Source organism: Triturus cristatus, chromosome 6 (assembly GCF_964204655.1).
Source record: "Triturus cristatus chromosome 6, aTriCri1.1, whole genome shotgun sequence".
Taxonomy (NCBI): domain Eukaryota; kingdom Metazoa; phylum Chordata; class Amphibia; order Caudata; family Salamandridae; genus Triturus; species Triturus cristatus.
Window position 1 is genome coordinate 1,381,045,520 of NC_140589.1, and position 26,221 is coordinate 1,381,071,740.

The following is a 26,221-nucleotide window of genomic DNA, read 5'->3' on the forward strand; positions in this document are numbered from 1 at the left end:
CATGTCGACTCTTCACTTTGTTTTGCACCGAAACACGCAGCCTGCAAAGGCAGTGTGTGTCTCTGTGTACAGGGCCTCTGAGGTGGCACTATAAGTGCTGCAGCCCTTAGAGGCGTTACCTGGCCACCGTGGGAAGGTGGTGGGAGCACGCTGACTTCACGTCTCCGCGTCATTACCTCTAAGCATCTTGGTCAGTGTAGTTCTTTCTTCTTAGCACAGGACAAAGTTCAAAATTTCACTTGGCTCAATTCCATAATTTACTTTGCGTATCCCTAGACACATGTTTCTGGATTTCTCCGTCATCAGTAGGGAAAGAGTTCATAGGTTGCTTGACGTGCTGCCGCTTAATTTTCTCAGGCATAATTCCACTCTGGGCATGCAGGTGCTCCCGAGCTCGTCAGCTCAAGGCGGCTCGAGGGAGCCTTTTTAAATTGTGGGAAGGTGGTGGGAGCACGCTGACTTCACGTCTCCGCGTCATTACCTCTAAGCATCTTGGTCAGTGTAGTTCTTTCTTCTTAGCACAGGACAAAGTTCAAAATTTCACTTGGCTCAATTCCATAATTTACTTTGCGTATCCCTAGACACGCGTTTCTGGATTTCTCCGTCATCAGTAGGGAAAGAGTTCATAGGTTGCTTGACGTGCTGCCGCTTAATTTTCTCAGGCATAATTCCACTCTGGGCATGCAGGCGCTCCCGAGCTCGTCAGCTCAAGGCGGCTCGAGGGAGCCTTTTTAAATTGTGGGAAGGTGGTGGGAGCACGCTGACTTCACGTCTCCGCGTCATTACCTCTAAGCATCTTGGTCAGTGTAGTTCTTTCTTCTTAGCACAGGACAAAGTTCAAAATTTCACTTGGCTCAATTCCATAATTTACTTTGCGTATCCCTAGACACGTGTTTCTGGATTTCTCCGTCATCAGTAGGGAAAGAGTTAATAGGTTGCTTGACGTGCTGCCGCTTAATTTTCTCAGGCATAATTCCACTCTGGGCATGCAGGCGCTCCCGAGCTCGTCAGCTCAAGGCGGCTCGAGGGAGCCTTTTTAAATTGTGGGAAGGTGGTGGGAGCACGCTGACTTCACGTCTCCGCGTCATTACCTCTAAGCATCTTGGTCAGTGTAGTTCTTTCTTCTTAGCACAGGACAAAGTTCAAAATTTCACTTGGCTCAATTCCATAATTTACTTTGCGTATCCCTAGACACGTGTTTCTGGATTTCTCCGTCATCAGTAGGGAAAGAGTTCATAGGTTGCTTGACGTGCTGCCGCTTAATTTTCTCAGGCATAATTCCACTCTGGGCATGCAGGCGCTCCCGAGCTCGTCAGCTCAAGGCGGCTCGAGGGAGCCTTTTTAAATTGTGGGAAGGTGGTGGGAGCACGCTGACTTCACGTCTCCGCGTCATTACCTCTAAGCATCTTGGTCAGTGTAGTTCTTTCTTCTTAGCACAGGACAAAGTTCAAAATTTCACTTGGCTCAATTCCATAATTTACTTTGCGTATCCCTAGACACGTGTTTCTGGATTTCTCCGTCATCAGTAGGGAAAGAGTTCATAGGTTGCTTGACGTGCTGCCGCTTAATTTTCTCATGCATAATTCCACTCTGGGCATGCAGGCGCTCCCGAGCTCGTCAGCTCAAGGCGGCTCGAGGGAGCCTTTTTAAATTGTGGGAAGGTGGTGGGAGCACGCTGACTTCACGTCTCCGCGTCATTACCTCTAAGCATCTTGGTCAGTGTAGTTCTTTCTTCTTAGCACAGGACAAAGATCAAAATTTCACTTGGCTCAATTCCATAATTTACTTTGCGTATCCCTAGACACGTGTTTCTGGATTTCTCCGTCATCAGTAGGGAAAGAGTTCATAGGTTGCTTGACGTGCTGCCGCTTAATTTTCTCAGGCATAATTCCACTCTGGGCATGCAGGCGCTCCCGAGCTCGTCAGCTCAAGGCGGCTCGAGGGAGCCTTTTTAAATTGTGGGAAGGTGGTGGGAGCACGCTGACTTCACGTCTCCGCGTCATTACCTCTAAGCATCTTGGTCAGTGTAGTTCTTTCTTCTTAGCACAGGACAAAGTTCAAAATTTCACTTACCTGGCCACCGTGCCCTTGGTACTTGTGTTATCATTTACAAGGGGCTGACCTGTGGCCAGAGGGTGCCAATTGGGTTTTGTTTTGAATGCAGTTTTAGGGAAAGGTCATAGGCCCTGGGTACCTGTTTGGCAGGAGCCCAGGGCACACTCAGTCAAAGTACATCAGCAGTTTAGCAAAAAAGTGGTGGCAACCATGCAAAAAGAGGGCACTTTCTTACAGTTCAGTCATCTGTTCGAATTCAGGTGAGTCTGTCTATTCCATCCTGCTATCCTCTGAGTGTACAAAATTAATTGAAATTTTAATACAGCTTACTATTCTGAGCCAGTGCTAGAGATAAATGAGCCACTTAACTGAAACTGTGGTCTCCAACGTTGGCATCTTTCATAGATTCATATGCAGTTCACTCTCCTCCAAGAATTGAGGTTTACCTCAAGCAGTACATATATGATTATATATAAATAGAAGCCTTCTGTGAGGGGTGAGGCTGAGATCACGTTCAACTTATGAAATCATGATTTGTTTGTATTGATGGGACGCTCCTTAATGCATAGGCAGTGTTTGAAAATTAGTAAAATAGCCTGCGTACCTGTTTTTTAAAGTAACTGTGTAGATTTACAGCCTGTTGTATTATGTGCTCTTGATCTGAAAATATGTATTTATATTTTTTCTTTATCAATAAGTTTAACAATTATGTATTTGTTCATCAGATGGAGTTATTGGATCGGACAGTAGCACGATTTGCCCTGGTAAGCGTTTTTGGAAATTTTGAGAGGCTTTATTGAACCTACATAATATAAATGTACAGATTTATTATGTAAATGTTTTTGCACATTAGGACGAAACATCTGACCTTAGCAAATGTGTAAAATATTGAAATGCAGATGGCATTGTATTGAATATATGAATTTGTTTTGTTTCCTCTATTTTAGATAACTATCAGACAGCACAGTTGCTTGCCCTTATTCTGGAGTTGCTTACGTTTTGTGTGGAACACCACACTTACCACATAAAAAATTACATTATGAACAAAGATTTGCTGAGGAGAGTGCTAATATTAATGAATTCGAAGCACACCTTTTTAGCGTTGTGTAAGTAAAGCATGAAACAGGTTTTAATTTTACCTCTTTCCCCCTCCCCCCCTCCCCCCCCCCCCCCCCCCTCATATTACCCCTGACCTAGCGGGTTACATTTGCTTAAGTTATGTTGAAATATTCTCTCATTGCAGTAGATTATTGAATTTGTTTTTGCTCTCCTCGATGGTGATTAAATTCTCTTGACCTTCTACCTTCTGTTTTGCTTGATCTGTCAAAACCCCTTCTACTTATGATGGTGGTTTTTGTAGTTGGCAGTGTAATCTGGTTCTGAAATAAGTTTGAAGAGGTGAGGCTTAACTAAATGTTAACTCTTGCATGAAACTGTAGAGGGTACAATATATTTGCCATTGTTGCATCAAAGCCACATTATTTCACATTCTTACCTCTAAAGATATATATATCTGAAAGAAACACGTTAGTTAGATTTCTCACCTTAGAATATCCCCAGGCGTCAGGCTGGATCCGGAAAGATTTTTGTAGCAATACCCCTTGCGCGTCGGTAGGCGTCGTCTGCGGCTCCGCGTCCATCGTCGTGCGCCGGTATGACGTCGTCGGAGTACTTAGACGCCGCCCTCGCGTGCTGACGTCAGTTCTTCTTTTTTCCGCGCCAGTAAGCGCCGATCCGGGAAGAGCTTACCCCTAGTCATTTTTTGACTAACTTTTTTGACTTCTTTTGGTCTATCGACTCGACTCTGGTGCCGGTAGGATGCCTGGTTTCAAGGCCTGTGTGACGCCTGTCTTCGCCTGATATCGGTGACGGATCACCATCGACGGTGCCTTTATTGCATGGGGGCCGACCATGACGCGGAGTCGTGCCTCGATTGCCAGGACTTGACGTCGAAAGCTATGCGGGAGCGGTCCCGTAAGCTTCTCGAGCTTCGGCACTCGGCTCCGCGCCGCTCTCGGTCCAGGGATCCAGGCCTGGATCTCGGTCGGCGCCGGTCGACATCACGAAGCCTCCTCCGCCGGCGCCAACACCGGTTCCACCTCCGGCGCCGTCTCCGGACGACGCCGTTCTCCGGTTTAGCCCCTGTCCGGACCCGGCGCCGCACCCGACGTCGATGGATGACCGTTTCATCTACCGTCCGGCTTCGATTGTTCCTCCTGTTTATCAGGAATCGGATGACGGGGGCGACTGGGAGGGGTCTGAGGACCCTATGGCCCTCCAGGGTCAACTTTCACAGGACTGGGCAGACGAACTGGGGGATGGCAGCGGTCTGGATACCTCCCCGGACGCTGGTTTCATCTCTCCTCCGACTGTGGCCTCGGAGGAGGGTGCAGCCTTTTCAGTGGTGCTGCGCAAGGCGGCCGAAGCCCTAGGGCTGGAGTTGCCTAACGTCCTCACAGAGGTCCTTCAACTGACAGCACCACTGAGCCTCTGCTGCAGTTTAATGAGGCCCTCATAGACGTTCTACAGGGCTCTTAGTCCAAGCCCTCCACAGTTCCTCCTGTGGACTGGAACGTTGCCCGGCGCCACCGCCCTGCTCCGGTCGACCCCAGTTTCCTCTCCCAACACCCCACCCCCGAGAGTCTGGTTATCCAGGCCTCAACCTCCCAATCCTCCTTCCCGTCCGCTCCTCCGGATCGGGAATCCAAGAGGTTGGAACAGTTTGGCAAGAAACTGTTCTCGTCCCTGAGTTTGGGGCTGCGGTCTTTAAATACCGCTTGCCTTTTGGACCGTTATTCCCACTCTGTGGGATACGGTGGAGGACGTGCTGCCCTTGTGCCCTTTGGAGGCCCGGGCACGACTCGCTCAAGCACTTGCTGACGGTCGAGATGCAGCACGGCACGCCATACGGTGTGGACTTGACACCACGGACTCGCTGGGTCGGGCGATTTCCACCACGGTGGCGCTTCGGCGTCACGCCTGGCTGAGGTCCACGTCATTTTCGGGGGATGTCCAGAGTTCCCTCATGGACATGCCCTTTGATGGCACTCGCCTTTTTGGTGAGAAGGCGGACAGTGCGCTGGCTCGGTTCAAAGACTCCCGGGCCACGGCCAAGTCCTTGGGTCTTTCGGCCCCGCGGCCGCAAACTTCCGCCTTTCGTCCCTTTCATGGCCAAGGAAGGGGCGCCTCCTCACGTCCGCCCAGCCACCGGCTGCAGAACCAACCTGCACGCGGTCACGGACGTGGATTCTGCCGAGGCGGTACTGGAGGTCAACGTGGCGGTCAGTCCACATCCACCCCGGCAGCATCCGCCTCAAAGCCCTCCTATTCCGAGCTTTTAGGCCCATTTAACGCCAGTGGGCGGCAGAGTTCGCCATCACCTGCTCCACTGGCGCTCCATCACGTCGGACAGGTGGGTGCTGCAAATCGTCTGAAGGGGCTACTCCCTCCCCTTCGAGACGACCCCTCCAGCAATGCCACCGCTGAACCACCGTATGTCGGGGGTTCATTTGCATCTTCTACGAGAGGAAGTTTCGGCCCTCTTGGCCAAAGAGACCGTCGAGCGCGTTCCTGGTCCAGAAGTAGGTCGTGGTTGTTATTCCCACTACTTTCTGGTTCCCAAGAAGGGCAAACGGGCCTACGCCCGATCTTGGACCTCAGGAGCGTGAACTCCTTCCTCCGGAAGGACGGGTTCAAGATGCTCACTTTAGCTCAGGTTCTGGCTGCCCTAGACCCTGGAGACTGGATGGTAGCGTTGGACTTGCAGGACGCTTATTTCCACATCCCCGTCCTGCCGGCCCACCGGCGTTACCTGCGGTTCACGGTGGGTCAGGAGCACTTTCAGTTCACCGTGCTCCCCTTCGGCCTCACTAGTGCCCCTCCGGTGTTCACGAAAGTGATGGCGGTGGTTGCAGCTCATCTGCGCAGATCAGGGGTTCCAGTCTTCCCCTATCTCGACGACTGGTTGTTGAAGGCGGGCTCACCCAAGCAAGTAGTCTCCCAACTCCAGACTACGGCCGACCTCCTGCACTCACTGGGGTTCTCCATCAATGTGCCCAAGTCGCACCTGAGTCCCTTCCAGAAGCTCCTTTTCATTGGGGCGGTTCTCGATTCGGCGCAGTTCCGGGTCTATCCGCCGGAACAGCGGGTCCGGGACATTCAGGCCCTGATTTCCATCTTCCGGCCTCTGTCCTGGGTTTCGGTCAGGTTGGTGCTGCGGCTTCTGGGGCTGATTGCATCCTGTTGGTACCTCACGCCAGGTGGCGGATGCGGGCTCTGCAGTGGGACCTGAAGTTTCAGTGGGCCCAGCATCGAGGCAACCTGTCCGACCATGTCTTGATATCGGAGGGCACTGCGAACCAGCTGCAGTGGTGGCTCACAAATCGCGATTGGGTCAGCGGCAGATCCCTCTCCCTACCCCAACCGGAGCATGTTGTAGTGACGGATGCGTCCCTCCTGGGATGGTGGGGCCATATGGGAGAGGCGGAGATCAGAGGACTCTGGTCTCCGGCGGAGACTCTGCTCCATATCAACTTATTGGAGCTGAGGACGATCCGACTTGCACTGAAAGCTTTCCTTCCCTCTCTCCGGGGGAGTGTCGTGCAGGTGTTCACGGACAACACCACCGCCATGTGGTATTGCAACAAACAGGGCGGGGTGGGGTCGTGGACACTTTGTCAGGAGGCTCTGCACCTCTGGACATGGCTGGAACATCAGGGCATCACCTTGGTGGTTAAACATCTGGCGGGCTCTCTGAACGCCAGAGCAGACTAACTCAGCCGCCGGTGCATGATGGATCACGAATGGCGTCTGAACGCGGACGTGGCGCAAGGTCTCTTTCTGCAGTGGGGAGAGCCTTGGTTAGATCTATTCGCCACCGAAGAGAACGCGCAATGTCAGCAGATTTGCGCGTTGGAATTTCCAAGGCGGCACTCGCTCGGAGACGCTTTTCGTCATGAGTGGAGTTGCGGTCTGTTGTACGCCTTTCCGCCTATACCACTTCTGCCCAGAGTGCTGAAGAAGATCAGGCGCGACCGGGCCCAAGTCATCTTGGTGGCTCCGGATTGGGCACAAAGGTACTGGTATCCCGAGCTACTCAGTATGTCCATCGATCTCCCGATACGTCGCAGCAGCAGGGGACGGTCCTCTACCCGAACCTGTCCAGCCTCCACCTCCATGCGTGGAGATTGAGCGGCGACAGTTGATGCCATTTGACTTGCCTCCTGAAGTCTGTGATGTCATTCTGGCAGCCAGGCGTCCCTCCACAAAGACGTTATACGCCTGCCGGTGGAACAAATTTGTGGCATGGTGCACAGCAAAGGCTGTGGATCCCCTTTCTGCCCCTCTTTCTGAGGTTCTCCTCTTTCTTCTTTCTTTAGCCCAGCAGGGCTCTGCTCTGGGCACCTTGAAGGGTTATCTTGCTGCAATCTCTGCTTTCTTAAGGCTTCCTGATCAGCCTTCTCTTTTCAAGTCCCATGTTGTTTCACGTTTTCTCAAGGGCATTATTCATATGTTCCCTCCTGTTCCATTCGTAATGCCTCAGTGGGACTTGAACCTTGTTCTCACTTTTCTGATGTGCGCTCCCTTTGAGCCCCTTCACAACTGTCCCATTCGTCTACTGACTCTGAAAACTGCCTTCCTGGTGGCTATCACCTCCGCTAGGCGGGTGAGTGAGCTCCAGGCTCTGTCAGCTAAGCCTCCCTTCATTTCGGTTCATTCGGATAAGGTTGTCCTCCGGACACGTCCCTCTTTTCTTCCTAAAGTCGTGACTCCCTTTCACATCGGGCAATCTGTCACGCTGCCCACCTTCTTTCCGCCTCCGCATCCTTCAAAAGATGGAGAGAGGCTCCACCGTCTGGACCCAAAACGTTCGCTGTCCTTTTATTTGGACCGCACAAAACAGTTCCGGGTGGACGACCAACTTTTTGTTTGATATGTAGGTGCTAAGAAGGGTAAAGCTGTGCACAAACGGACCATCTCGCGATGGGTTGTGTTGTGTATTAAACTCTGCTATTCCTTGGCGAAAAAGGTCCCTCCTGTTGGGCTGAGAGCCCATTCCACCCGGGCCACAGCGGCGACAACTGCCCTGGGACGGGGAGTCCCCTTGCAGGACATCTGTCAGGCGGCGACGTGGGCTTCACTGCACACGTTCGCCAAGCACTATTGCCTGGACAGCCAAGTCCGGAGAGATGGCCGCTTTGGCCGTTCTGTTCTCCAGGACTTTCTGGTGTGATCTTGGTTCGCAGCCCCACCTCCGGGGTTGGTATTGCTGGGGTATCTATTCTAACGTGAGGAATCTAACTAACGTGTTTATTTCAGATGAACAAGTTACTTACCTTCGGTAACGTTGTATCTGTAAGAAACATTAGTTAGTTAGAGTACTCACCGACCCACCCAGCCTCCCCGTTCTGCGAACCGACATCTAGGGTTAAGGTTCTCCCTTTCAGGGTCCTAGATTTTTTGGCACCAGTGTCGGTCTCTTGCATGGCTCAGCGTCCCTGGCGCGGAAAGCTATGTATAAGAACTGACGTCAGCGCGCGAGGGCGGCGTCTAAGTACTCCGACGTCATTCCGACGACGGACGCGGAGCCGCAGACGACGCCTACCGACGCGCAAGGGTTATTGCTACAAAAATCTTTCCGGATCCAGCCTGACGCCTGGGGATATTCTAAGGTGAGGAATCTAACTAACTAATGTTTCTTACAGATACATCGTTACCGAAGGTAAGTAACTTGTTCATTAAATCAAGAGGAGGGAGAAAGAAGGGATTGTAATCCATTCAGCTTCCTTGCATTAGTATTCAATATCAAAAGAGAATGGATCACTTGACCTGAGTAACCAGGGTTTGCAAAGTTTGTGTAAGTTATTGAAAAAAGGGTCAGAGGGGCTTTCTTCTGGACCGAAGTAGAGTGATGAAGCAGTGTGTTTGTCACAGTCTCAAGGAATCAAGCTGTAGCTCACCTGACTCAAATATGGTCAATTAGTACCTGTTAAAAAAGGGAAGGAAAAAAATAAATAAGAATGTTGTTTTATGCATTCTTCAAATTATGCTATCACTTAATGTATATTCAACACGATGTCTTTTAACAATGATGAAGGAACTCAATTGTGCTCAATGAAGAAATTATGTGACTACAAATAAGCAACCAAAAAATGGCAATTCTTTAACCCCGAATTGTGCTCAAAATAGGGACCCAGGGGTTGCTCCCTATTATGCATTTTGGTAGATCCATATTATAAAGGTAATCGCTATGTGTAGGTATAGTCAAGCACAGAGTGAATAGATACATCTTATTACCTGAGACAGTCGATACTAATTCGGTGGTGGAGGATGTGGGTGAGTGGGGTTAAGCCCCATGTAATCAGCGTATTTGGTGACGTTTCGCTACTAGCGCGTCATCTGAAGGGGCATTGGCTCAAGATTTTTATATGTGGTTGGCTCAGTTTTTAGGCATATCGCATTGCAATGTAGCCGTCTGTTCATTATCGGCGTTGTTAAATAACATAAAGACCTGGGCATTAGCTCGAGGTTTATATTGGTATTTGATTCTTCAGCTTTTATGCATATCACATTGCAGTGTAGCAGTCTGTTTATTATCGGCGCAGAGGTGAGGCATAACCAAATGTTAACTTTTGCATGCAACTGTAGAGGGTACAATATATTTGCCACTGTTGCATCAAAGTCACATTGTTTCACATTCTTACCTCTAAAGATAGCCATCTTGAAGATGTACGCCTCCTTCATTATAAAATCTCCCCATCGCTTAGAGACACTGAATTGAGTAACTGTGTACCCAAAGTTTTCACCGTTATCCAAGTATTTTGCAAATAGTCACTCTTGTTTTGTTTGCTAAGTTTTATTGGTCTACCAGAAAATCTCTCTCCCTGGAAAGCACTCTACTAATTATTTGGACAAGTTCTGTTCTGGACCATTGTCACTTTTTTATAAATGCTATATGATTTCTTGCTTCCCTTTTTACTCTGACATACTATATCTGGTAGAGACTTCTAGCCGCAGATTCCTTACCTTTAAATTTCCCAGCCCTCCGACAAGATAGAGGTTTTTATTCAAGCAGTACCCTTGCATGCCTGTGGGGGGCGCCGGTCTGCTCTGCCTAACATTATTCGCTTCTTCCCTGAAGTTGTGACGTCCACGTCACCTATGCAGGTGCCACCTCTGCGTGCTGACGTCAGTTCTTTTCTTTCCGTGCCAGCCAACTCTGCAAGAGAGCTACTGGCTATCACTTTTTCACAGATTTTAAGGTTTTGTTGATTTTTTTTTTTTTTCCTGTTTTTTTTCCTGTTGGTGTTTAGGTCTTTCCAACATGTCAGACTTCTGGATTCAAACCATGCGGCGCCTGCCATACCGTCATGTAAGTGGCGGATCCACACTTGATTTGTCTTTGGTGCCTGGAGCACGACTCAGCTGTGCTCTGACTGCTGGGCCATTGCTCTGAAATCTTTGAGGGAGTGGTCCCTAAAGCTACTTGCGGCCTGGAGGTCGGCATGAGTTCGCTCTGTAGGGCTCGTTCTTGGTCGAGAAGAAGGTCCTAGTACCGCTGCGGGAATATTAAGTCCTCGTGCTCCCATTCGAAGTAGTCCAGTCAGTCCGGTAAGAGACATACGAAACACAAGAAGTCTAAGTGTGCTTCAAATTCTCCCCGTCCGTCTTCCGAAGGGACTGAGGAGTCTTGGCTCTGTAGGCCTCCTTCTGAGGCTCCTGTGCCTGGGTCGGCTCCGTGCGTCCTTGCCTTCCCGGGAGCCGGAGCGACCTCCACCCAGCTCAAAGAATTTTAGAACACCATGTGCCTCATATTTTGGTGGCCTGAAACTCCTGTCATGCCTTCGGGCTCCTGAGGCTTAGAGGGGGCTCCATCTGGTTCGACGCCGGCAACTCTGTCCCCGATGTCTCCCAATGGATCCAGTGGTGGATCCGGACCGATGCTGGCCGGACCTCTGCAACCTGCATAGACCCCATCGGCAAGATTCCAAAAGCCACCAGCGTCCACTGGCGGTACCAGCCCTATTCTTATCCTAAACGACCCAGAGCCGGATCAGCTCCTACCAACGCTAATTCCGATGCTGACAGCACGCTTGGATCCTGTGTTTGTTCTTAAGCCTTATTTTGAGGGGCTAGGAATGGAGGAAGATTCGGAGGGGTTTCTGGACCCTTTCCAAGACCAGCCTGAACAAACTGGACTGGTATGAGGAATTAGGTGAGGTCAGTGGACTGGATACCTCTCCAGAATCTAGCCTGATTTCTCCCCTACCGTGGTTTGGAGGAGGGAGTTTCATATGCTATGGTGGTAAGGGCAGCTGAGGGTCCCGTACCTCTTAGCTCCCTTTGGTGGAAGATGAATATCTTGACGGAGGTCCTGCAGTCTGGTGTTTCCTCCTCGGAACCCCACCCGCCATTCAACGAGTCCTTGACTGATGTCCTTCTGGGAACCTGGTCCAAGCCCAGCACAGGGGCTCCTGTGAATAGGACACTAACCCGCTGCCGTCGCCCTGCACCGGGCAACCCACATTTTCTCACCAACCTCCTGACCCCGAGAACTTGGTGGTTCAAGCCTCTACCTCACAAAAGGTCTTCCCTCTGCACCCCTGGGCAGGGAATCCAATGGGCTGGATAGTTGAGGCAAGGAAATATTTTCTTACGCCAGCCTTGCATTGCGGTCAGTGACTTTGCAGGTTGCCTATTTTCACTTTCTCGTCCTGCCGGCTCTTCAGCGCTACCTCTGTTTTACTGTAGGACACAAGCATTTTCAGTTTACAGTGCTCCCATTTGGCCTTACCTGCGCTCCTCAGGTGTTCACCTAGTTGATAGTGGTGGTCGCAGCTCATCTGCGCAGATCAGGGGTGCCAGTCTTCCCCCTATCTCGACAACTGGCTGTTAAAGGCGAGCTCAGCCCAGGCTGTCATTTCCCACCTCCCGACTACATCGAACGTCCTGCATTTGCAGGGGTTCACTATCAACGTGCTGAAGTCACACCTGACTCCCTCTCAGACGCTCTTTCATCAAAGCAGTTCTGGACAAAGCTGACTTATCCTCCCGAATGAAAGCATTGAAAGCCTTTATTCCTTCTATCAGGCAAAGCTGGAACAAGTGTTTATGAACAACACCACTGTCATGTGGGGTCGTGGACCCTTTGTCAAGAGGCACAGCAGGGCACATCCCTGGTGGTTCTACACCTGGCAGGTTCTCTGAACGCCAGGGTGGACAAACTCAGCCGTCCATGCCTAGTGGATAATGAATGTCCTCTCCATCCTGAGGTGGTGCAAGGTCTCTTTCATCAGTGGGGAGAGCTGTGGTTAGATCTGTTCGCCTCCACAGAGACCGCGCAGTCTCAGCAGTTTTGCGCACCGAAGTTTCCAAGGTGGCTTTCACTCGGACACTTTTCTTCTCGAGTGTAGCTCAGTCCTTCTATGCGCCTTTCTGCTCATACCACTCCTGACGGAGTACAGCAAACAAATGATGGACGGAATGCTGACAATACAAACATTCTCCCCCAGTCAAAAGATCTGGGTTAAATTTATCGTTCTTTTGCCCAGTAAGCCAACCCAGTTTGGACCCAGCCATATGCAAATCAGTCTTGACCCTGTGCCCCATGGGAACAGTCCAGACCGAACTGCCAGGCCAGGTCCTCCCTGGACCGCAAACCACCATCCTGGGACTGATTTCAGGGTATGTCACCCTTCTTCAGCCAGGCTAGCTTGAATCCAGTGGCACAGTGAGCAAGGAACCCACGTCTGGGCATACCCATCCCACTTAGGGCGAAAAGTGTTACAGCAAACAAATGGACGGAATGCTGACAATGAAAACATTCTCCCCCAGTCAAAAGATCTGGGTTAAATCCATCCATTAGAGTGCTAAAGCTCACGAGTGACCAGGCCAAAATCATTCTTCTTGCTCTGGACTGGGCATTGAAAGTCTGGTATCCTGAGCTTCTCCTATTGAGCATTGATTCTCCCCTTAGGCTGCCTCTTTGGGAGGATATTCTGTTGCAGCAGTAGGGGAGGGTCCTCCACCCAAACCGGTCAACTCTACGCCTTCTTGCCTTGAAATTGAGCGGTGGAAGTTGATAGCATTCGACCTTCCTCTCGAAGTCTGTAATGTTATTTTGGCAGCCAGGCTTCCCTCTACCAAGACCATATACACCTGCCGGTGGAGCAAATTTGTAAAGTATTGTATAGAACGATCTACTGATCCTCTTTCTGCTCCTCTCTCTCAAGCTCTACTTTTTATTTTGACCCTTGCCCAGCAGGGCTCTGCTCTGGGCAATATCAAAGGGTATCTTTTAGCCCTGTCTGCCTTCTTGAGGCGGCCAGACCAATCCACTTAATTTAAATCATCTATTGTGATTTTTAAAGGTGCTTGTACATATGATCCCACCTGCCATTTCATCATACCTCAGTGGAACCTTAATTTGGTTCTCACCTTCCTTATGTGTGCTCCTTTCAAACCTCTGCACAACTGCCCCCTCGGCTGCTTACCATCAAAACAGCTTTTTCAGCAGCAATAACTTCTGCCAGAAGGGTGAGCTAATTGCAGGCTCTGTCATCCAAGCTTCCTTACCTGAACACCTTCCCTGATAAGTTGGTGTCTAGTACTAGGGCCTCTTTCTTACCGAAAGTGTAATGCCATTCCAGGTGGGGCAATCTGTCACCTTGCCCACTTTCTAAGCTCTTCAGCACCCCTCTAAAGAAGAGGATCGACTCCATCAGGACCTAAAAAGAGCGCAGTTGTTCTACTTTGACCTCACTAAAGAGTTCCGGGTGGGTGACCAACTCTTCGTGTGGTACATTGGATCAAAGTAAGGTTGTCTGGTGCAGAAGAGGACTATCTCACGATGGGTATTCATCTGCATCAAAATTTGCTATGCTCAAGCCAAAAAGCAGCCCCTTGAAGGATTAAAGGCTCAGTCCACCAGAGCTAGGGCTTCTACCACAGCATTGCAACATGGAGTTACAGTCCTCGTCATTTGTCAGGCAGCAATGTGGGCATCTCTGCACTCGTTTACCAAACACTACTGCCTGGACAGTCCAGTCCAAAAGGACGGCCTTTTTGGCATCTCTATACTGCAGGACTTCCCTGGTCTAAACTGGTCCGCAATCCCTCATAGGGGGTGGTATTGCTTGTGTATTTATTGAAGGTAAGGAATCTTCAGCTAGAAGTCTCTATCAGAAGGACAAGTTACTTACCTTCGGTAACGCCTTATGTGATAGAGACATGATCTAGCTGCAGATTCCATATCGACCCGCCCATCCTCCCCACACTACGGACAGGTTTTTAGGGTTAGGGCTGATTCCTTTCAGGACCCCAGTTCTAAACACTCCAATGTCCGTGCATTTCGTGCTCCTGGCATGGAAAGTTGTAAAAAGTAACTGACGCCAGTGTGCCGAAGTGGAGCCTATATAGGTGATGTGGACGTCACAACGCCGGCGACGACTATTCAAACCTACCGCCATGCAAGGGCATTGTTGGATGAAAAACTTTTCGAATCCAGTCTGATGCCAGGAAATTCAAAGTTAAGGCATTTGCGGCTAGATCATGTCTCTACCAGATAGGGCGGTACCAAAGGTAAGTAGCTCATTAAATCTAGCTAGGTAGAGGTGCACAGTATATGAAATTATACTTTTGTGCCTGAAAGGACCTATATTATTTTGGCCAAGCGTAAAATTACCTTTTTTCCCCTCCGTTTTATTATAGCGCGAACTTGACCCAAAGGTATCGGAGCACTTTATATGAGCACCAGTTGTGTTACCGAAGGACACATTCATTTTTTGTTAGGCCCGGGAGATTAAGTGATTTGCCCAGAATCACAGGATGTTAAGCGTTGTTGCTGGTACTCTAATCCGGTTCCCCATTTTTGAGGGCGCACTAGCCGTTAGTCCATATCCTCTCCCCAGCTTCTGTTTCCAGTTAAAATACAAAACCAAATGATAATTATTGACCTCTTATTGTCTTTTTAAAACATTGAACATTGTTTTAAAAACCTTCCTTCTGTTATATGTACGAATTAGTGTTAAAATATTTTCAGTTTTGTGGAATGCCAGTTAAGTGGCACAATAAATAGATACCACACTTGATTGTGTAGGAGTCCTCCCGGACAGTCTCTTGTGAAAGAGCACTGATTGTTTACACAGTTTGTCCAGAACAGTCCTCAGTTGCTTGTTTGGTATTTGCCCACGTAAGAGAATAAAGCTAAAATAGGATGTGACATTGGAATTTGGCTAAATAAGCTTCGGATAGGGTTGTCTTCCAACTCCGTGCTCTTGGGCAACCACCTCTAATAAAATTACCACCACAGTGTAATCCATATTCTTCAGCATTGCCTGGTAAGATACTATTCACTGGCTCCCAGCTGTGTACACAAACATTGGAATAACCGTTGATATGGAGTGTTATCTCTATCAAACTATGGATCCATGTCATAGGTGCATTGCCATGGAGACCCAATGTCATCATCTAAATGTGGAATTGTTTTTGGTGCCAAGACGGTTCAACAAAAGGTTGACTGGTAAAACTCCTGGGTTGCACCTCAAGTGTTTCAGGAAGCCTGGACTGAGAAAGCCGCAGGCATTTTACACACAGCCAATAAATTCATACTGCAGGAAGATAGTTTGTCATCTTGCTGCGCAAGGATCCTAGAATTAAATTAACTTTTCATTAACTGAAGTGATTTTGCCTTTCGTGAAACACAGAAACCATCCAAGCTGTAGCAGTTTTTCTTCAGGATACTGGTCTTCATTCTAAACACTATCTTTAATTGATGAGTTGAGAACTTTTAATACTGTAGTCGGGCAAGCTAAAAACTTTAGTGTTCTTTTTTTTGTTTCCATGTTTTTTGTTTCCATGTTGATGCGGACTATCCTCCTTGATACTGTGCAGCACAAGACCTCTACAACTATTATCTTTGAACTAGTTCTCTTTATAATAGTGAGATTAAGAAAGAAATTCAAACTACCTGAACAGGATCCAATATCTTTGAGCAGACCTTCACCCTGGCTTTATTTTGGTGTTGACAGTGATGAAAACCATTCTTGTTTATACCACCACACCAAGACTATGGTTGTCTGGGTGAACTTGGAAGTGTTCTCCATCACATCTGTCACTATCATGAAAGCAGCAAGTGGGGGACATGGCCCTCTTGGTAGTTACTGGAAAGAAATCTGTCTTCCTAGGGATTAGACGCAAAACTAGTGGTTACCCAGGCCCTTCTAGTCTTGTACAGAATAATTAGTGCAGTTGCAGACATACAAAGATTCACTGCCCTTGACTGTTACCATTCATCCTGATTGCAGCTCACCGGTTAGATAGTGGAGAAAAAATAAAGGATCGAGTGGAAATATTGAGATGAATAAGATCAAAGCAAAATGTAGTAACATAACATATTGTTCCCTTATATAAGTACATTTTCAAAGCCTTGCTTCAAGTCAGCCAATTGTTGTACTGATAGAACCAATATGCGCAAGATAACTATTTTGGTCACATGATGCATGTTACAGAGCTTGAAATTGTTAGCACTTCCACACTGAGCCAGTGACAATACACTTACTCTGACCAGACTGCTGTCAATCACTCCAGTGACCATAGTGGCGTTCTCCAAGCCCTCCCATTGGCTATGAATGCTCCTTGATACAGTTCCCCCACCCACCTCTTAAACCACCTAGGCTACACCAATAGCAGTTTTCAAGCTTGCCCTACTTTATTTTACATTTACCCCGTGGTGGAAAATCTGGAGCACGCTCCAGTTAAAGGTCTGCCTAGTCCCCTTAACTAAGATCTCCAACTTTAACACATGCGGCATGTTTTTTTATATGTGCTGTGTGATTGCTTTTAGACATCCTGGTGTATCTTGTTTTAAAGGTAAAAGACACTTCTCCAGGCCTCCAACTTTGAGGGAAAAAAGGCTGCTCTTCAGTTGACTGGGCATCTTGTTTTTTGCCATAAAGGTTTTAAATTCAGTGCATGATGCCTTATTCAGACTTCGAAGGGATTTTGCTCTCTATGGCAGCTCAAAGATGTGCCACTTAGTGAAGCTTTGATGCTGTGACCTGTGGAGAGGAGATTAAACTGTGCTGACTGAAAAAATGTCAACATTGACTTGAAGCCTAGTGGTTGGAAGTAACTCCGATTTGCACCGTTAATGTCACTGGGTGGGAACCTTGTTTAGATGTTTTTTGTTGGGGTGACTAAATGCACCTTGTTACCCTATTTTAACAACGGTGTACTTTCACTGCTGTTTACCGTGCACATATTTTGAAAGCATAAACATGTTTATATTCATTGCTTCTCATTTGTAAATAGCCAGAATACCTTTATTTAAATCATGGCTTACTTTTATTTTCTTAAAACACACCCGTATATGTCACGCAACACGTGCCTCTAACTGTTTCCAAGATGTCGAAGCCAAATTCTATTGTGGGCTCATTACTTTGAGATCATATCTCTAGTCACTGTTGAAAATTTCATGCAACCTTTGTCCATGATGCAAGTCGGTGCAAATTTCCACAAGCATGTTTTCGTTATAAACAAGCACTCTTCTTTTTACCAGGAGCTGTTTAGTTTGACTACCTGTATTTATTGCCTTCATCCTCACTTTTCTGTTTTTCTTTCCCCAGTGTTTCCAAACCTATCCCCATATTCTTTGTCTTCTGTCCTACGATCTGCACACAATTACACTCCACATAATCCCACCCAATGCCATATAATTCTCCTCCACATAAATCAACTCCAGTTCACGCCACATGTCACTCAACGCAACAGTTTCACATCCTGCTATACAAATCCATGCCACATAATTCCATTCCATGCCACAGAATTCTATGCCACAGAATTCCACTCCATATATTTTCACCCCACACAATTGCACTCCATGCCCCACAATTCCACTCCGCACAATCCCACTCCAAATAATTTCACACCACATAATTCTAGTCCACAACACTTAATTCCATGCCACAAAATTATTACTCCATGATATAATTCTTCTTCACTGGACAAATGGACTTCAAGCCTCAGAATTTTGCTGGGCGCCACAGAATTTTACTGGGCGCCACATAATTTTGCTGGGTGCCACAGAATTTTGCAGGGCGCCACAGAATTCCGCTCCACAGAATTTACACAACACCATTGCATGCCTCACAAACCCATTCCTCTCAGGGCTGCCCTGCTCCGCTCCTCTCGGGACTGCCCTGCTCCGCTCTGCTTGTGGCCGCCCTGCTCCGCTCTTCTCGGGGCCGCCCTGCTCTGCTCTTCTCGGGGCCGCCCTGCTCTGCTCTTCTCGGGGCCGCCCTGCTCTGCTCTTCTCGGGGCCGCCCTGCTCTGCTCTTCTCGGGGCCGCCCTGCTCTGCTCTTCTCGGGGCCGCCCTGCTCCGCTCTTCTCGGGGCCGCCCTGCTCCGCTCTTCTCGGGGCCGCCCTGCTCCGCTCTTCTCGGGGCCGCCCTGCTCCGCTCTTCTCGGGGCCGCCCTGCTCCGCTCTTCTCGGGGCCGCCCTGCTCCGCTCTTCTCGGGGCCGCCCTGCTCCGCTCTTCTCGGGCCGCCCTGCTCCGCTCTTCTCGGGCCGCCCTGCTCCGCTCTTCTCGGGGCCGCCCTGCTCCGCTCTTCTCGGGGCCGCCCTGCTCCGCTCTTCTCGGGGCCGCCCTGCTCCGCTCTTCTCGGGGCCGCCCTGCTCCGCTCTTCTCGGGGCCGCCCTGCTCCGCTCTTCTCGGGGCCGCCCTGCTCCGCTCTTCTCGGGGCCGCCCTGCTCCGCTCTTCTCGGGGCCGCCCTGCTCCGCTCTTCTCGGGGCCGCCCTGCTCCGCTCTTCTCGGGGCCGCCCTGCTCCGCTCTTCTCGGGGCCGCCCTGCTCCGCTCTTCTCGGGGCCGCCCTGCTCCGCTCTTCTCGGGGCCGCCCTGCTCCGCTCTTCTCGGGGCCGCCCTGCTCCGCTCTTCTCGGGGCCGCCCTGCTCCGCTCTTCTCGGGCCGCCCTGCTCCGCTCCTCTCGGGGCCGCCCTGCTCCGCTCCTCTCGGGGCCGCCCTGCTCCGCTCCTCTCGGGGCCGCCCTGCTCCGCTCCTCTCGGGGCCGCCCTGCTCCGCTCCTCTCGGGGCCGCCCTGCTCCAAAAACAAAGCTAAAAGCTTGGCCAGTAGGTCTCACATGTGAGGGCTATTAGCTTTGGCAATGTTTTGTAGCCATGCAGTACAGCAGTGCAGATGCTTTGCAGTGTGGCTAAAACCAATTTTGACCAGCATTGAAAATGCAATAGGTCTCGCCTTCGTTTAAGTTTAAGCAATTGTGTTTGTAAATCGGCTGTGTCTTAGCGTTGCTTGTATTAGTGTTTTTCAAACTTTTATGTACATAACATGCATATATATGTATATGTATGCCTGCATATATTTGTATTTATGAGCTGTAGAGTTAGAGAGTAGAGAGAGTGGTAGAGAGTAGAGGGAGCATTAGAGAGTGAGTTGTTGTATTAGAGTGTGAGTAGTAGCAGAGTAAGTAGTAGTATAGTAGAGTGAATAGTAGAGAGTGAGTAATAGAGTGAGTAGTAGAGACTAGAGAGTAGTAGTGAGTAGTAGCGAGTTTGTAGAGTATTAGAGTAGTAGGGACTAGTAGACAATGAGTAGTAGAGAGTGAGTAGTAGAGTGAGTAGGAGAGAGTAGTAGAGAGTGAGTAGTAGAGTGAGTAGTAGAGAGCAATAGAGAGTGAGTAGTAGAGAGTGAGTAGTATAGAGTAGATGGAGTGAGTAGCAGAGTGAGTAGCAGTGAGTAGCAGAGTGTAGTATTTAGTAGTATAGAGTGAGTAGTATTTAGTAGTATAGAGTGTAGTATTTAGAAGTATAGAGTGAGTAGTATAGAGTGAGTAGTATTTAGTAGTATAGAGGGAGTAGTATTTAGTAGTATAGAGTGAGTAGTAGAGTGAGTAGCAGAGTATTAGAGAATAGTAGAGAGTATTAGAGAGTGAGTAGTAGAGAGTGAGTAGTAGAGAGTGAGTAGTAGAGAGTGAGTAGTAGAGAGTGAGTAGTAGAGAGTGAGTAGTAGAGTGAGTAGGAGAGAGTAGTAGAGTGAGTAGTAGAGAGTAGTAGAGAGCAATAGAGAGTGAGTAGTAGAGAGTGAGTAGTATAGAGTAGATAGAGTGAGTAGCAGAGTGAGTAGCAGTGAGTAGCAGAGTGTAGTATTTAGTAGTATAGAGTGAGTAGTATTTAGTAGTATAGAGTGTAGTATTTAGAAGTATAGAGTGAGTAGTATAGAGTGAGTAGTATTTAGTAGTATAGAGGGAGTAGTATTTAGTAGTATAGAGGGAGTAGTATTTAGTAGTATAGAGGGAGTAGTATTTAGTAGTATAGTGAGTAGTAGAGTGAGTAGCAGAGTATTAGAGAATAGTAGAGAGTATTAGAGAGTGAGTATTAGAGAGTGAGTATTAGAGAGTGAGTATTAGAGAGTGAGTATTAGAGAGTGAGTAGTAGAGAGTGAGTAGTAGAGAGTGAGTAGTAGAGAGTGAGTAGTAGAGAGTAGTAGAGTATTAGCGTGAGTAGTAGAGTATCGGTAGAGAGTAGTAAAGAGTGACTAGTAGAGAGTATCAGTAGAGAGTAGTAAAGAGTGACTAGACAGTGAGTAGTGAGTAGAGTAGTAGAGAATGATTAGTTGAGAATGACTAGTAGAGTGAGTAGTAGAGTGAGTAGTAATGAGTATTAGAGAGTAATTAGTAGAGAGAGAGTAGAAAAGAGTAGTAGAGAGTAGTAGAGAGAGAGTACTATAGCATAGTATATAGTAGAGAGCAGCAGAGTATCAGATCTAATAGTGAGTGAGTAGTGGAGATACTAGGAGTGAGTAGCAGAGAGTGAGTAGCAGAGAGTGAGTAGCAGAGAGTGAGTAGCAGAGAGTGAGTAGCAGAGAGTGAGTAGCAGAGAGTGAGTAGCAGAGAGTGAGTAGCAGAGAGTGAGTAGCAGAGAGTGAGTAGCAGAGAGGTACAGAGTGAGTAGCAGAGAGGTACAGAGTGAGCAGCAGAGAGTGAGCAGCAGTGAGTGAGCAGCAGTGAGTGAGCAGTAGAGAGTGAGCAGTAGAGAGTGAGCAGTAGAGAGTGAGTAGTAGAGAGTGAGCAGTAGAGAGTGAGCAGCAGAGAGTGAGCAGCAGAGAGTGAGCAGCAGAGAGTGAGCAGCAGAGAGTGAGTAGCAGAGAGTGAGTAGCAGAGAGTGAGTAGCAGAGAGTGAGTAGCAGAGAGTGAGTAGCAGAGAGTGAGTAGCAGAGAGTGAGTAGCAGAGAGTGAGTAGCAGAGAGTGAGTAGCAGAGAGTGAGTAGCAGAGAGTGAGTAGCAGAGAGTGAGTAGCAGAGAGTGAGTAGCAGAGAGTGAGTAGCAGAGAGTGAGTAGCAGAGAGTGAGTAGCAGAGAGTGAGTAGCAGAGAGTGAGTAGCAGAGGGTGAGTAGCAGAGAGTGAGTAGCAGAGAGTGAGTAGCAGAGAGTGAGTAGCAGAGAGTGAGTAGCAGAGAGTGAGTAGTAGAGAGTGAGTAGTAGAGAGTGAGTAGTAGAGAAGCAGAGAGTGAGTGGTAGAGAGTGGTAGTGAGTGAGTAGTAGAGTAGCATCATCATCATACATATGCTTTATTCGACAGTTTTGTCATAAAAGCGAAACACGACATTACAACAAGTGTTTTAAGATAATAAATCTGAATCTAAAACATTTAAAAAGGAATTAAACAATGAATACTGCCGAGTAAATTAGTTCTACAAATTTGATTTAAAATACATTTACGCTCAAATTATTCCAAACAATTCATAACGTGGTTTGGCCTGTCTTCATAACTGAGACTATTACAATCAGATAGCCTGAAGCGGCACCCTAGATCTAATGGACCAGGCCCAACCTAAAAACTTAGCCATGGCAATTGCTATTGGCTGCGATAAATCCGTTGAGAGGATTCTTAGGGCCTCATCGTGCTTCCTAAAACCCAGAAGTCTACAAATAGGTATGATCCACATGGCACGAGGTTTTTTATCCAGTGGGCAAAAAAACAACAAATGACTAACCGTTTCTTCTTTGTCTAAACATTTTGGGCAGACTTTAATAGTATCCCCAACCCACTCCCCTATCAACGGGGAATGAATCAGTGACCTCACCCCTTTTCCCCCACCGAACCCGCGCGTGATTTTCCTCATGTAGGCGGATGACCAAAGACAGCAGGTCAACAGGCATCGCCATTTCGCTTAAGACATCCCTTAACCTACGACGTGGCACCAGATCGAAAGCTGCTTTCAAGTCAACGAATACCACGTACAGGGCTCCTTTCCCCAAAATAACTGTCTTCCAATAGATGTTAATGAAGCGGAAGACCTGGTCGATGGTACTTGTAAGGGGGCGAAAGCCCGCCTGCAATGGTGTAAGGATATATTCCTCATCCATCCATAACTGCAGCTTATGTAAGATCAATCTGCCCATGATCTTTTGAATGGAGTCTATAAGACTTATTGGTCTATAGTTGGCTGCAATGGATTTATCCCCCTTTTTAAAAAACGGTATTATCTCGGCCCCTTTCCAAGACGCCGGGATTGGAGCCCCGCAAGCTATGGCGTTTGCTAAGTATTTTATATACGAGCGCCATGAGGTTTTGTAGTTTAAAAACACATCTCCTGGAATATTATCCGTTCCGGGAGCACGACTAGGGATAATGGTATCCAAAGCCCTGTCTACATCCCCCAATGTGAACACCTCACCGGAGAAAAAGGCTATTACAATAGGACCCATGGACTGTTCATCTTCCATAGAAGCATACTGGGGTTTAAAATATTCCACCCAGTGATGGTGGGCCACATTATTCTGCGGGGGGTCCGGAATCCCCCCCCCCCCCCCTGTCCCACTTATACGTGTCCCAGAATGCTTTAGAGTTTCGTGAGACACATGCTTCTTTAAGCTCTATCCATCTTGCCTGGTCCCAGAGTTTTTTTGCAGCATTAACTGCTCTTTTATAGGAGTCCCGTGCCAACCTTACTTTTGCTGGGTCTCCTTCAGCTATGGCTAGCCCCAAATTTCTCCGCAACTGGCGACAGTTATCAGTGAACCATCCATCCTTTTTCTTCTTCTTATCCTGGCGGTATTTGACAGGTTTACAAAAGAACAGTTGTAATTGTTAGAACAATGCTGTATGCATCTCGGTAACATGGGTCAAGGGAATCTGGCTTCTATTGCCAGAACCCCACACTTCTAATACCCTATCCACCTCCTTATTCATTGCTGTCAATGTTGCCTGGGATGTTGAAACGTTTTTCCATCTCAAGTAACGTGTGTCGTTGGTCAAAACCAGGTCACTGACTCCTACCGCTGGGCTAACTGGCACAATTTCACCTAACAACCCAGCCATTGTGGCAATGAGTGGGTCATGGTCACTTTCCACTCGGGTAACTACGGCCATGTCTCTCACGCAACGCCACAAAGGAAGGCCTACCAGGACATAATCAATGAGGCTTGCCCTACGTCCATTATTAAAGGTATTAGCCCCATGCTTATCCGAAAATGTACGCCCGTTTGCTGCCCTCAACCGTTGTCCGATACACAACCCTTTCAGTTGTATTGCCGCCTCTGACCATTTTTTAATTGGCTCAACCTCAAGTGTGGGTATACCCCAAATTGTATCCCCTTCCTCCGTCAAGTCTTGGTCCTTTAGCCCCATGGGTTCAAACGTAGTATTAAAATCCCCCACGACCATCAAGCTTGAATCCCTAGGTATATCGTCCAACAGCCTATCCAGGTCAGCTATAACGTGGGAACGTCGCCCACCGGGCAGTCCTCTAGCATAAACATTAAAAATACATAGGCTAGGACTTTGTTCTGACATAATTTTTATCCCAAGGATATCATTACTGTTTATGGGTATTTGTGTAATTTTACACCTAAGTACCTGTCGTACCCATATAACTAAACCCCCCATTGGGCGACCCTTCTCATGTCTAATCGCAGGGACCTGAAAAGAAAGGTACCCCAAACGAAACAGAGGCTCTATTGCCCAAGATTCCTGAAAAAAACATAAATCATGGGTTTCAATAAAATCTGACCATTCAGAATGTACAAGTTTGGAACCCAACCCAGCAATATTCCATGATAAAAACTTTAACGTTATAGGTCTATGGGTACAAGAGTCATTTAACATAGGACAACCCAGATGAATAGGGGGAAGACCCAAAGGCGTGGTCGTCCCCAACGGCAATACTGCCTCAATAACCCCATTTTCCCCATGTAACTTCCAGCTATCGTCAGGAGGAAATTTATTTGCTAGAGTCCAATCTAAAGGATGATTAGGTACAATTGGGATTCCTTCATCCGCGTCTGGTGTCATCGAGCCTAGATCAGGAGGGTTGATACCTTTAGAGGTACATTCCGAGTTACGGTGATTGGTCATGATTTGTAGTCAATCACACTCCTCTAGGCCAGATAAAGCATCAAACCTATTTTGTAATGCAACTCCTGGATCCCCCCCCCCAGGAAACCCTACAAGACCACTTCTACATACCCTAGTTTTCCAGGGGCCTAAGAGGGGGGCAGGATAGAAATATGTTAAGTGAAGAGGTTTTATCCTAGAGACCATGCCTTGGTGATACCAGCTACAAGTAAATTTTGCAGCATTAGGATCACCAAAGTTGACGATAATACAATCACCCTCAATCATTTTCTGTCTTGGCCCAACCCATTCCACCCTTATTGCGAAAAGAATTTTAGCCAAGACTCCAGGTGGTAATGATAGATTCATGTTGAGCCAATGAATACACTTGTTTTTTAGATCAGTATAATCCTCACGTTGTCCCGGTCTCAATGGGGGAACCCCCGTCAGGATACACACATAAGGAGTAGATGCAGGGGGGAGATCTATACGTGGAAGGCTGTCCAAAGATATATCATATGGCACCCTGCTACCCCTATCTAAGTCGGGGGGGGTTAAGTTATCACCAACCAACACTGCACCCTCCCTACGTGGGTCCTGTGCCCCGGTTGGAGCATGCGAAGAGGCCAGGGGGATAGGAACACTCAGTCGCGGCAAGGTTACTTTCAGGTACCACTATCTGTGGGGACTGTGCTACTTGATTTAACCTTGAGGCGATCTTATTATTCCCCACCATACGCAGCCCACTACTAGCGCTATCCCCGGACCTCAAACCATTGGTAGTTTTGACTTCTGCACCTTCAGTTAGCTCGAGTCTTTTTTCAATGGAGCTCAGTCTTTTATAAATAGGGATACAAAGTCTATTGACTAACAATTCGATTTTATCCCATATTACCTGTGTCAAATCTGGCGGGGTATCTATCCCTAAAGGTGTTACTTGATCAATCTCAGCCGTCGTTGGAGGCAGAATCTCAGCGCTATTGTCTAGTGACACCAATATGCCTCCACAGGGTTCGGCTATAACATTTGGCTTCAGGATTTTTGCCTTCATGCCCTTCTGGGCCATACTCCCGCGCTTCCTCTTAGTTACTGGCAATGGATGCGCTGGTTTTGCACCACGTTTATGACGAGTCCTAGCATTACTCTCCCTAGGATCAGGCGAAATACTACCAACTAGGGAGTCTATTTGACCCTCAAATGGGAAAACAGATGTAGATATAAGTTCCGACCCCCTATGGGAATCGCTAGGTGTACTAAAGCAGTATGAACACCCTGATCAGAATTAATACGCTCACCTGGTTGAGCATCCTGACCCGAGGTTGTAATGGGTATGACTGGGATACTGATGGTCGAGATGGGAGACACCGCCCCGGCTAGGAGACCCATTGAGGACCTCCTATTAGCCGCAATATCCAATGACAGTCTTTTTTCTGTGCGGTCAATTTCATAGGCCAGAATTAAGGAAGCACGGACAATAAATTGGTCCAGTGTTCCCATAACTGAGCCTGTGGGTATCACCTTCCCACCCTTGCCCACCTTACCCGACTTAGTTGCTATTACTTCTCACGGAGAGCGCACCTCTTTCCCTGTCAAATCAGAGAAGCGCACCAAGATCCAGATACGTAAATTATGAATGTCTCCAGGCGTAATAGCAACAATACAAAAAAGCGGGGCAAGCTGGATAGGATCTAATAGTAACAGAAGGGAATTCCCCAAGAGCCAAAAGAACACAGTGCTAAACAGTTTATTATTCCCCGGCAATGGCAATGTATCAACAGTACCTTATAGGCACCAGCGGAAGGACAGCGTTAGGGGGGTG

At 48.2% G+C, this 26,221-nt stretch overlaps 1 protein-coding gene across 4 annotated transcripts in view; it reads left to right on the forward strand.

Annotated features, from left to right (window-relative positions):
• PPP4R3B (protein phosphatase 4 regulatory subunit 3B) overlaps positions 1–26,221 on the forward strand; it is a 455,240-nt gene that overhangs the window by 335,986 nt on the left and 93,033 nt on the right. For all 4 annotated transcript variants that reach the window (XM_085612383.1, XM_085612385.1, XM_085612382.1 and 1 more), the window contains exons 10-11: positions 2,781–2,819; positions 3,003–3,161. In XM_085612383.1, coding sequence (XP_085468509.1) covers positions 2,781–2,819; positions 3,003–3,161 — 198 coding nt within the window. The remainder of the gene's footprint in view (positions 1–2,780; positions 2,820–3,002; positions 3,162–26,221) is intronic.